Source organism: Scyliorhinus canicula, chromosome 13 (assembly GCF_902713615.1).
Source record: "Scyliorhinus canicula chromosome 13, sScyCan1.1, whole genome shotgun sequence".
Classification (NCBI taxonomy): domain Eukaryota; kingdom Metazoa; phylum Chordata; class Chondrichthyes; order Carcharhiniformes; family Scyliorhinidae; genus Scyliorhinus; species Scyliorhinus canicula.
In genome coordinates this window covers 128828989-128842118 of record NC_052158.1, presented here as the reverse complement: position 1 = coordinate 128842118, position 13130 = coordinate 128828989, and the positions used below count along the sequence as shown (strand labels likewise).

General features: G+C 41.7%; 1 protein-coding gene across 4 annotated transcripts in view; it reads left to right on the top strand.

Annotated features, from left to right (window-relative positions):
- Positions 1–2308: 2308 nt before the first annotated feature.
- Positions 2309–13130, top strand: part of LOC119976163 (palmitoyltransferase ZDHHC5-B-like) — a 56534-nt gene continuing 45712 nt past the window's right edge. The window contains exon 1 of one of the 4 annotated variants that reach the window (XM_038816387.1): positions 2309–2485. In XM_038816387.1, coding sequence (XP_038672315.1) covers positions 2382–2485 — 104 coding nt within the window. In that variant the 5' untranslated portion in view covers positions 2309–2381. Of the gene's footprint in view, positions 2486–12894; positions 12981–13130 lie in introns of those variants that run through there. The other 3 variants (XM_038816389.1, XM_038816390.1, XM_038816391.1) reach the window with 3 other exon arrangements.

Below are 13130 nucleotides of genomic sequence, written 5' to 3'. Positions count from 1 at the left end.
AGCCCTCACTTCCACCCTATCCCCATAACCCAATAACCCCTCCTAACCTTTTTGGACACTGAGGACAATTTAGCATGGCCAATCCACCTAACCTGCACGTCTTTGGACTGTGAGAGGAAACCGGAGCACCCAGAGTAAACCCACGCAGACACGGGGAGAACGCGCAGACTCCGTGCAGACTCCGCACAGACAGTGACCCAGCGGGGAATCGAACCTGGGACCCTGGCATGTAAAGCCACAGCGCTATCCACTTGTTCTACCGTGCTGCCCACTGCTACCGTGCTGCCCACTGCTGCCGTGCTGGCGCTATGCACAGTATTTAGTTTGTTAAAACCACCCAAGACAAAGCAAATTGTTGGGAAAAAGCAACAGGATCAAGTAACATGGCAGGAGAACAGGGAAAACTGTCATGTTTTGCGCCAGATGTTCTGGCAAGAAATTACAGCCCAAGTGAAAAGTGGATTTCTGCATCCATCTTAGTTGAGACTGGACCAGCCTCCTACACCATACAAATCCAAGCCAATGGGGAAGGCAAGCCAATCAATCTCTGCTGACAAGAACCAATCTACCAGAGGCAGAACCAACAGAGAGTTCAGCTGTGCCAAGAGATGAAATGAAATGAAAAATGAAATGAAAATTGCTTATTGTCACGAGTAGGCTTCAATGAAGTTACTGTGAAAAGCCCCTAGTCGCCACATTCCGGCGCCTGTTCGGGGAGGCTGTTACAGGAATCGAACCGTGCTGCTGGCTTGACTTGGTCTGCTTTCAAAGCCAGCGATTTAGCCCAGTGTGCTAAACAACCCCTGGATCCTCCCAAGAACCTGACACTAACTGAACCAATTGGGGCAAACAGCATCTCAATTGCGAAACGAACACCAGGTCAACCTCAGATCACTACGTTGATTCCGGTTAAGATAACCACTGCGACATTCACACTAAGTCAAGACACCAGAGGTTGCAGCAAGTGCTAAAACGCAGAGGCCCGAGATTCATCGACAACCACACAGAGAACGACGACCTCCAGAACATCTGACGTATTGACTGTTATTATTGATTGATTGTTCATGTTGCAAATTGATTGTTAATGTTATACTGTTTATTGTGGCAGGGACCTTAAAGGGGGAGAATGTTGTGATGTAATTTTTAAAAAATGTTTCCTCACAAGCTCCCTTGTAGCTGAGCAAGCGCACTTTAAGAGAACGATTGCAATATAATCGGAGACTGTACCATCGTCTGCCTGCGCAGGCAAAGGTGCAGTCTGTTGTGGATTTTTTCTACTACTTGGTATTTTCTGTGGCTCTGTTCCAATTCGGGCAATCAGTAAATTTGCCTTATTTCTATATGGTCTATGTCCGAATGCTTAGAGTCGCCAGGTATCGAATGATACCACCACAAGTTTCAACCGGCTATTGGTCAAAACACCAAACACCAGTTAGTTAGTTCCGGGTCAAGGGTACTTTATTTCCATTCAATCAGTCATGAAACATAAACACTACTAGTTGACTCCAACTTCAAGGAGCTATGAACCTGTATTGCTAGATCTCTTTGTTTTGTAACTCTCCCCAATTCCTTTCCTTGCTTCCGGGGGTCAAGACCATTTTATCTTTCTTCCATTTTGATGCTGCTGTTTGTGCATTTGGTTGTCTTCCCCCATCAAATTCCAAGACATTCCCTAGACATTCACATGTTAGTACCTCATTGATCTCCCAATAATCCTGCTGATTTCTTTCAATAAATAGGAGATTCACACCTGATCCTATCTGTTAATCTGATTACTGGGAAAGACTCATCTCAGCCGGCCTTTTGTAGGATGGCTACTGCTGTTGCAAGGCAGACTTCTACCTGTTGCTGGGCATATCACACTCTATTACGTATTGTCACATTCGTGTTGCTGCTGGTACGAGACAAATCCAAGTCACTGTAATGTTAATATCTTCAAAATTAAGCTGCACATTTTGGTTGAACCTCCACGGCTCGGAGACTCAATCTTTAATCCACATACCTCAGCAGTAATGGTGATTGAGATTATTTCTCTGGTTACTTCCGTTCCCTCCTCTGTGAAGCATCTTTCTGTCATTTTCTGCCTTTAAGTGGTTATGGTTGACTGTAATGAACTGAGTGGTAGGTCTCAATTAACTGAGTGGTAGGTCTCATGAAAATGAGGCGCTGTGACATTTCCTTGACAATGAATTATTATGACACACCACTGCAGCGATAATGTTTGTGATGATCTCTTTGGTAATGGTGATTGTGATGCAGTTCTGGCGTGCTGTATGAATCACTGTGCATTCTATTTAACTGAACATATGTTGGGGAAGAACAGAAACAGCTTTCCTTCCAATCCATGGCCTCAAAACCAGTGTATTCATTAGTAATGGAAAATGGATGAAGAACAATGGTGGAGAAGCTCCTGCTACAAGAGCCTGATGGTGTGTTTTACCACATGTATGATCCTGGGAGGAAGCAGCTTGTTTTTCACTTTCCCGTAAGAACTTTTATATGCAAAGCTGAATTGTACCAAGTGGTTTTAATTATCATGAAATGCCTTTAAAGTTTATTGTTAGTGTTAACTAATGCCCAAAATCTTGATCTTAAAACAATAGAAATAACAGAATTTCTTAATCAATCTGAGCTTTGAAGCATTTTCGAGCCTACTAAGATAAGGTATAACGAACAAGGAACTGGAGTCGCCCATATTGTATCTCAAGCTTACTCCACCATTCAATATGATAATGTCTGATCTTCTACATTGAATATGCTCCCCAGCCATATCCCCATATCCTTTGATTTCCATCCGATCCAAAAGTCTATTAATCTTAGTTTTGAATATATTCATCAACTGAGCATTCACGTCCCTCATAGGTAGAGAACGTCAAAGATTCACAAACCCTTGAGTGAAGAAATTCCTTCTCATCTCAGTCTTAAATGGTTGGCTCTTTACCCTGAGACTATGGCCCCTAATTCGGTGTTACAAGAATGCAAGAATTAGGAACAGGAGTAAGCCATTTGAGCCTGCTGCTATATTCAATATCATGCCTGATCGGATTGAACTCTCCATTTTCCTGTCTGGCCCACATAACCCTTGATTCCCTTGTCGATCAAAGATAAATCTAATAATAATAACCTTTTATTGTCACAAGTATGAAGTTACTGTGAAAAGCCCCTAGTCGCCACATTCCAGCACCTGTGCGGGTAAGCTGGTCCGGGAATTGAACCCGCGCTGCTGGCCTTGTTCTGCATCACAATCCAGCTGTCTAGCCCAATGAGCTAAACCAGCCCTTACTCAGCCTTGAATATAATCAATGACCAACCTTCGTTGCTCTCTGGCGAAGAAAATTCCACAGACTAACAACACTCTGAGGGGAAAAATTCTCCTCATCTCAGTCCTAAATAAGAGATTAATAGAGAAATGGTGCTAGGAAAACTGATGGGATTGAAGGCGTATAAATCCCCAGGGCCTGAAAATCTGCCTTCCAGAGTTCTTAAGGTGGTGACTCTGGATATAGTGGTCGCATTGGTGGTCATCTCCCAGGTTTCTATAGATACTGGAACTGTCCCTGCAGATTGGAGGGTGGCTCATGTCACTCCGACATTCAAAAAGGGGGTAGAGAGAAAGCAGGGAATTATAGACCAATAAACCCAACATCGATATTGGGGAAAATGTTTGAATCCATTATCAAGGACTTTATAGCGGAACATTTAGAAAGCAGTGGCAGGATCAGCCAGGGTCAGCATGGATTTATGAAGGGTAAATCATGCTTGACAAATCTGTTGGAATTCTTTTAAAGTGTAACCAGTACAGTTGACAAGGGGGAGCCAGTCAATGTGGTATATTTGGAGTTTCAAAAGGCGTTTGACAAAGTCCCGCGTAAGAGATTATTGTGCAAAATTAAAGCACATGGGATTGGGGGAAATGTATTGAGGTGGATAGAAAACTGGCTGGCAGAGAGGAAACAAAGAGTACGGATTAATGGGTCCTTTTCAAATTGGCAGGCAGTAACAAGTGGGGTACCACAGGGATCGGTGCTGGGACCCCAGCTATTCACAATATATATTAATGATTTGGGTGAGGGAACAAAATGTAACATCTCAAAGTTTGCAGATGATACCAAGTTAGGTGGGATGGTGAATTGTGACGAGGATGCAGGGGTCCTACAGCAAGATCTGGACGGGTTGGGCGAGTGGGCAAACCAATGACAGATGCAGTATAATTTGGAGAAGTGTGAGGTTATTCACTTTGGAAGCAAAAACAGGAAGGCAGATTACTACCTGAATGGTTGTAAATTGGGAGAGGGGAGTGTGCAGCGGGACCTGGGTGTCCTTGTGCACCATTCGCTGAAGGTAAGCATGCAGGTGTAGCAGACGGTAAAGAAGGCTAATGGTATGTTGACCTTCATTGCGAGAGGTTTCGAGTATAGAAGCTGGGATGTATTACTGCAATTATACAGGGCATTGGTGAGGCCACACCTGGAGTATTGTGTGCAGTTTTGGTCTCCTTCTCTGAGGAAGGATGTTTCTGCTCTCGAGGGAGTGCAGCGAAGGTTTACCAGACTGATTCCAGGGATGGCGGGACTATCATATGAGGAGAGATTGACTAGTTTGGGATTCTTCTCGCTGGAGTTCAGAAGAATGAGGGGGGATCTCAGAGATTTATAACATTTTAACGGGATTAGATAGGGTAGATGCAGGGAAGATGTTACCAATGATGGGTATGCCCAGAACCAGGGTTCACAGTCTGAGGATTCAGGGTAAACCATTTCGGACAGAGATGAGGAGACATTGCTTCACACAAACAGTGGTGAGCCTGTGGAACGCATTACGACAGGAAGTAGTTGATGCTAATACTTTGAATATATTCAAGAGGCAGCTAGATATAGCACTTGGGGAGAATGGGATCAAAGACTATGAGGAGAAAGCAGGATTAGGCTATTGAGTTGGATGATCAGTCATGATCGTGATGAATGGAGGAGCAGCCGGTGTCGGAGCGGCAGGGCGGGATTCACGCTGCCCCCGGCGATTCTCTGATCCGGCAAGGGATCGGAGAATCCCATCCCATGTGTTTTATCAAAATTAGCTCGAATTATTCTAAATTCCAGTGGATAGGTCCAATCTTCTTTTTCAAATTTAGAGTACCCAATTAAATTTTTCCAATTAGGGGGCAATTTAGCGTGTTCAATCCACCTACTTTGTACATCTTTCTGTTGTGGGGGCAAAACCCACGCAAACACAGGGATAATGTGCAAACACCACATGGACAGTGACCCAGAGCCGGGATCGAACCTGGGCCCTTGGTGCCATGAGACTGCAGTGCTAACCACTTACAGGTCCAATCTGACCAACTTTTTCTTGTTAGTTTACACTTCATCCCAAAATCAGTTGCATGAACAACCCCTGAACAACGCCTAAGCTATTACATCCTTTCTTAAGTAAGGAGACCAAAACTGTACATAGTACTCCAAATGTGGTCTCACTAAGGCCCTGTGCAGCTGCAGCAACACTTCCCTACTTTTATATCCGATTTCGACTCAATTCCCCGTGCAATAAGCTCAAATGTTCCATTTGATTTCCTCATCTGCTGTATCTGAATACTAACTTTTTGTGACTCATGTGCCTGGACAACCACATCCCGTTGTACCACAATATTCTCCAATCTCTCCTAATTTAAACAATAGTTTTTCAGTTCTCCTACCTATTTCATGTGCCATTAGCCAATTTAGTGACTGTACATTCGGCCCCTTTATCAATGTCATTGACTTAGATCATAAATACTTGAGGCCCTGGCACTGATCTCTGTGGCACTCCACTAGTTACAGCTTGTCAATCTAAAAATTACCCATTTATCCCTACTCTCGGCTTCCTTTTGTTAACTAGTCCACTATTCATGCTAATATGTTACTGCCAACACCATGAGCTCTTATTTTGTGAAGCAACTTTGATTTAACAGCTTATGTAATGTATTTTTGAACATCTACAGGTTCACTTTTATGCACCTTGCTTGTTACATCCTCAAAGAACTTTAGTCAGTTAGTCAAACACAATTTCCCTTTCAAAAAACCATGTTGACTCTACCTAATTGTATTATGATTTTCTAAATGTCCTGCTACATCCTCATTAGTAATAGTGTGCTGTTTGTCATTGTAATTTTTATTTAATTTTCAGACATTAATCTTAGACCCATACATCTCATCCTCAAACTGAATATGAAATTCTGTCATGTTATTATCACCATTCCTAGGCAGTGTTCTCAAACTTTTTTCCCGGGCCCCACTTTTGCCAACAAGCTGACCTTCTGGACCCACACTGGCTGACCTTCTTGACCCACGTCGCCCGACCTTTGAGATGCACACCGTCCAACCTTTGCGACACACACTACTTCACCCACCTTTAATACGAAAGGGGAGCCTGTTTGGTCCTCACGGTCTCACTCCAATCAAGTTCACAAGAGGAGAGGATAATGTGTATATCAGATGCAGACTTCAGCCAGTTCCTTTGTAACGTCTTCATCTTTGTGAAAATCCAATCTCGCATATGTAGGTTGGCATGAAGGAACAAAATGCTTGTTTAGGCAGCATTGGATACTCCTGGAAATGGTACTCCAGAATGCTGACAGCCTTATGGGATTTTGGCGTGTTTTTAATGTGTTATCACAGGCCAGGTACAGCAGCGTAGTATTTTCATTTGGAATCAGCAGTAAGTTAATTGCTGACTCTGGGTTCCCAACCTCAAAAGGAATTTTTCACCTACCACTTCTCTTTAAAAATCTGAAATTACTCTCATTTGCCAGTACTTCTTTATATATATATATATATATATATATATATCCCTGTTTTGCATCCTTAGTTGCATTGGCACAATTGACAAAACCAAACTTCAAGAAACCTTCTTTGAATTAAATTGTTCCCAAGTTCAGTTTCTTCTTTGTAGGCTGCTAACCAGAGGCCCTGGAGCTCTGCACAGAGCTAACATTCACACTGCTTTGTCCTGCCCTGGACCCCCCTGTGCAGCTCTCTCCAGCAGCTTCAGTTGTGAGATCCTGGCCAGTGGATACACTGCCTATTTGTTTCTCTTATTTGTAAGAAAATGATACATCTACACAGTTCTCTTGCCTTGCTTGCCAGCATCTAGGAAATGGAAGAAGCTCTCCTCCGTGATTTAGTGCCAAAAGCATATACATATGGGGCACTTGACGTCAAGTGTACATGCAGGATGCCGGAGCTGTTCACTGCTGCCACTTCTGGCCAGAAGACTGCACACAGCCTAATTTCCTTCTTAATTAAAAGGCAGAAGTGACCACCATTCTTAATAAATATGCCGGTAGCAGCCGTTGAGCACTTCTCACATGACCACCGCAGGAATGCCATGACCATGTGCTCTACAACCCTCCCGACACCCGCCCTGAACCCACCCACCCACGCTTTGAAAAACCCTAGCCTCAAGACTCCTTTTTTACCATAAAGTAATTGAGTAATCTTGTTTCATTGTACATGATTAGGCCAAAAGGGGGCCGGTTTAGCTCAGTTAGCTGGACAGCTGATTCGCGATGCAGAGTAAGACCAACAGCACAGGTTCAATTCCTGTACCGGCTGAGGCTATTCATGAAGGCTCTGCCTTGTTAACCTTGCCCCTTGGTGTGATGATCCTCAAGTTAAATCACCATCAATCAGTTCCCCCCCTTAAAGGGGAAAACAACCTATGGTCATCTTAGACTATGGAGATTACGTTACAGGCCAGAAATAGCCTACTCCTTGGTTGGCAAGTTAACATACTGCTCTAAGAAATTGTCTTGAATACACTCTATGAACTCATCTTCTAGATAGCCTTTGCCAACCTGATTCAGCTAATCTATATCGAGATTATAATCACATATGACTATTGCAGGCCTTTCTTAAAAGACCCTCAAATGAACCTCCATTATTTCTTCCTGTATTCTTTTTTCTGAAGTGTATACTGTTCGGAGACCTATAAACTACTGCCATAAATTACTTCTTCCTTTGTCATTTGTCATTTCTTATCTCTACTCAAATTAATTCAACATTTTGATCTTCTAAACTATAGTCATTTCACACCAGTAAAGTAAATAAGTAAACACGGCGCCTTCATGAATAACCTCACACTACCACACTAACCTCATCCTTAATTAACAAAGCAACCTCACCATCTTTTCCAAGCTTCCTGTCCTTCCAAAATGTCAAATATCCTTGAATAGATAGGTCAACTTGCAACCACATCTCTGAAATGACTATCAGGTCATACATATTTATTTCTATTTATGCTATTAATTCACCTATTCACCAAATGCAGATACAGAAATTTCAATTCTGTCTTGTTATCAATCTTGTGAACTCTGGCCTTATTTATTGATGCACTGTTACGTTTATACACTCTCTCGGGGCAGCACGATGGTGCAGTGGGTTAGCACTGCGGCCTCACGGCGCCAAGGTCCTAGGTTCGATCCCGGCTCTGGGTCACTGTCCGTGTGGAGTTTGCGCATTCTCCCTGTGTTTGCGTGGGTTTCAACCCCACAACCCAAAGATGTGCAGGGTAGGTGGATTGGCCACGCTAAATTGCCCCTTAATTGGAAAAAATGAATTGGGTACACTAAATTTATATTAAAAAAAAGTTTATACACTCTGGGCTGGATTCTCCGCTGGCAGGATTCTCCATTGCATCGGCACCGGACCCACACCCGCGGGCGTGGGGCTGCCCATAACGGGAAACCCCATTGGTCAGCTGACTATGATTGGGGTAGAAATTGGACATACAATGTGTAGTGATATGCATCACTGTGTACACACAAGGAGGTAAGAGTAAGACACTCCAACTAAGTAACCACTAGATGGAGCACCAGAGATGTATATAATGGACAGACAGGAAGTCACGGTGGACTCTTCACAGGAACGGCAGCTGGTGAGCAGGACAAAGACAGACAGCTCAGATGTAACAAATAGTATAAGCGCTGGAGAGAGAACGAACTCAGAGTAATTTTGATAGGTGGATAAGGGCTTTGAAAATAGATCTAACGTATGAAGCTCTCAGAGAAATTGTACTTTTAGAGGAGTTTAAAGATTTAATTCCTGATGTAGTGAGAACTCAAGTGGAAGAACAGATGGTTAAAACTCTGAGATTAGTAGCAGAAATGGCAGATGATTATGAATTAGTTCAGAAATCAAAGCTTGGTTTCTGATATCAGTTTCAGCCTGTGAGGGATAGAAACTGGGGACATGAGAAATACTCGAGTGGTAAAGGTAAAGGTGATCTGATGGGAGATAATAAGGAGAGTGTACCTCAGATTAAAAAATAAATTTAGGAGGGTGGAAGAGACATGAAAAGTTTCAAATGTTTTCACTGTAATAAACTAGGCCATATAAAGTCACAGTGTTGGTGGTTGAAGAAAAGCACTGGGAAGGCTGATGTGGTAAAACAGGATAAGACAGTGGGGTTTGTTAAAGTGGTAAAGGAAAGCCCAAGTGAAGCGAAGGAGGTACAGAAGATTGTACAGCCTGATCAAGAGGTGACTGATGAGAAGGTGCCAGAACTCTTTAAAGAATTTACTTGTGTGGGTAAAGTTTACTCATGTGTATCAGGTGGAGCAGGAAAAGAAGGCACAATTTTAAGAGATACGGGAGCTAGTCAATCTTTAATGGTAAGAGATGAGGAGTTATATAGTTTGGGAAGAATGTTGCCAGAAAAGGTGGTAATATGTGGAATTCAGGGTGAGAGGTATAGCTTTCCATTATATAAGGTAAGGTTGGAAAGTCCAGTGAAGAGTGGTGAAGTGATAGTAGGAGTAATATAGACACTATCTTGTCCACAAATACAGTTTATCTTAGGTAATGATATAGCTAGATCACAAGTGGGAGCGATGCCTACTGTAGTTGATAAGCCAGTGGAAAATCAGACAACTGATGTTTTGAAGGACGAATATCCTGGGATTTTTCCGGATTGTGTAGTAACAAGGTCGCAAAGTCACAGGTTAAAACAAGAGGAGAAATCAAAGAGTGAAGATGAAGTTGAAGTGCAATTATCAGAAACGATTTTTGATCAGATGGTTGAAAAAGAACAAGAACAGATGGAGGATGAGGCAGATATTTTTAGTTCAGGAAAATTGGCGGAATTACAACAAAAAGATAGAGAAATAAAACGGACGTAACAGAAAGCATACACGGAAGAGGAATCTGCGTGTATACCAGAGTGTTATTACCGTAAAAGTAATGTCTTGATGAGAAAATGGAGACCTTTACATATGCAGGCAGATGAAAAGTCGGCAGAAATTCATCAAGTAGTATTGCCATTAGGGTATAGAAAGGGGGTGTTGCGAGTTGCACATGAGGTGCCAGTGGGAGGTCATTTGGGAATAAGGAAAACTCAAGCTAAAATCCAGAAATATTTTTATTGGCCTGGACTACATAAAGATGTAATTAAATTTTGTCAATCATGTCACACATGTCAAGTGATAGGGAAACCTCAAGCAGTGATAAAGCCAGCGCCCTTAATACCCATTCCAGCATTTGAGGAACCTAATTAATTGCGTAGGACCGCTTCCTAAAACAAAAAGTGGGAATCAATATCTTTTGACTATAATGGATGTATCTACTAGGTTTCCAGAGGCCATTCCAGTACGTAATATTACAGCTAAAAAGATTGTGGAGGAGTTATTTAAATTCTTTACTGTATGTGGACTACCCACAGAAATACAATCGGATCAAGGATCAAATTTTACCTCAAAGTTATTCAAAGAAGTTATGGATAGCTTAGGAATAAAACAATTTAAATCAACTGCGTACCATCCAGAATTGCAGGGAGGGTTAGAAAGGTGGCATCAGACATTAAAGACAATGTTGAGGGCTTATTGTCAAGATTATCCAGAGGATTGGGATAAAGGAATTCCATTCATACTGTTTGTAATTAGGGATGCACCTAATGAGTCAACCAAATTCAGTCCTTTTGAACTAATTTTTGGTCATGAGGTAAGAGGATCACTTAACTTGATTAAGGAAAAATTGGTGGGTGAGAAATCGGAAATTACATTATTGGATTACGTGTCAAATTTTAGGGAACGATTAAATAGAGCAGGTGAATTGGCGAGACAACATCTGAAAGTTGCACAAAATGTGATGAAACAGGTCGCGGACAAGAAATCCAAAGTTCGTAGTTGTGCCAATGGAGATAAAGTTTTAGTGTTGTTACCAGTGGTAGGTGAACCTTTAAAAGCAAGGTTTTGTGGACCTTATCAGATTGAAAGGAAATTAAGTGAGGTGAATTATGTGGTAAATACACCAGATAGAAGGAAGACTCACCGAGTGTGTCATGTGAATATGCTTAAAAGGTACTTTGGAAGGGAAGGAGAGAAAAATTAGGTTTTAATGATTCTAACTCAAAGTGACGAACCAAATCCAGATGACTGTGAATTTGACATACTTCAAATTAAATTGGAAAATGAGGATGTTCTTAAAAATTGGGATAAATTGTTCAGCTATCTTCCAGAGGAAAAATGAACTGACCTGAAAGAGTTATTGATATCACATGGGCAGGTTTGTAGAGATAAATTGCGAAGTACTAAAATGGTTATACATGATGTAGATGTGGGAAATGCTGTTCCAATCAAACAACATCCATATAGACGTAACCCTTTAAAATTGGCACAGGTTAACAAAGAGATTGAAAGTATGCTTAAAAATGGCATAATTGAAGTGGGTTGCAGCCAATGGAGCTCACCCATAGTGATGATACCAAAACCAGATGGTACCTAATGGTTGTGTGTGGACTATAGAAAGGTTACTGCAGTTACAAGAACAGACTCTTATCCTATCCCACGTTTGGAGGATTGCATTGAGAAAGTTGGACAATCAGTTTTTATTTCCAAATTGGATTCACTTAAAGGTTACTGGCAGGTACCTTTATCCGAAAGGGCGAAGGACATTTCAGCTTTTGTCACTCCAGATGGTATATACCAATTCAAAGTTATGCCATTTGGCATGAAAAACGCCGCAGCCACATTTCAACGATTACCTAACAACGTTGTTTCAGGATTACCCATTTGTGCGGTATACATTGACGATCTGGTAATTTTCAGCCAGACATGGACAGAACATTTAAAACATCTGATGGAGTTATTTGATCGACTTCAGGCAGCGGGTTTGGTGATAAACCTAGCCAAAAGTGAATTTGGAAAAGCCCAAGTCACTTTCCTTGAGGAGTTTTCGATACCCTCGAGACAAAGGGAAATAATGTGATTTCTTGGCATGAATGGATTTGATCGATCATTTGTGCAAATGTTTTGCAGCGTGATTGCTCCAATGATGGACTTGCTGAAGAACCGTCGCAATTTTCAATGGACAGCGGACTTTCAACAGGCATTTGACTGCCTGAAAACTGTGATAACCAATGCTCCTGTGTTGGAGAATTGCAAGGGTCTCTATGATCAGATTGAACTAAATTATCTGACATTAAAGAGAAATGCCAAGGTATGTAAAAATGGATGGACCGTGCAGAGACCTTCTTGTTCAAAGCGACTGTCAATCGAGATGAATTTCAGTTGGAGGAAGAAGGAAAAAATTGACTATATTATTGTACCTGTTTGGGTGTGTTGTTTTTTTGAAACAAAAAGTGTATTTACTGTGTGCATTTCTTAAAGGATGGTGAAAAGGTGAAAAATGAAACCATCTTGAAGTTGATGGTTTATTTTTTTTTCTGGGTGGGAGGTGTCATGTGGGAGTACCCTTTAAGAAATGGGTGTTTAAGAAACGTACCTTTAAGAAATGGAGCTGCTCATGTTACTGGAGTGATGTCAGCGTGTGAGTGGAGCTGAGCTCCACTTCTGCTTTTTAGTTTCAGTTTGAGAAGAGCTTGGGTGTGTCTGTGTTTTTCAGGGAGCTGCATCTGAAGTCCGCCATCCAAAGACCATCTTAATCATTTGGTGAATTCAGAATTATAAATGATTTCAGTCTTGAATGTAAACCCAAATGTGCTCCTGTTTCGAGGTTTGTTAAGTTTTTGGATGTAAAAAGAACAGCATACAGATTACTTAGTGTTGTATTCTTGGGGGGGGGGGTGTATTTGATTTACTGGTTTCTAAGATGTTCACTGCTTGTTTTAGAAAGGTTAACTTGAATTCATAGAATAAACATTGT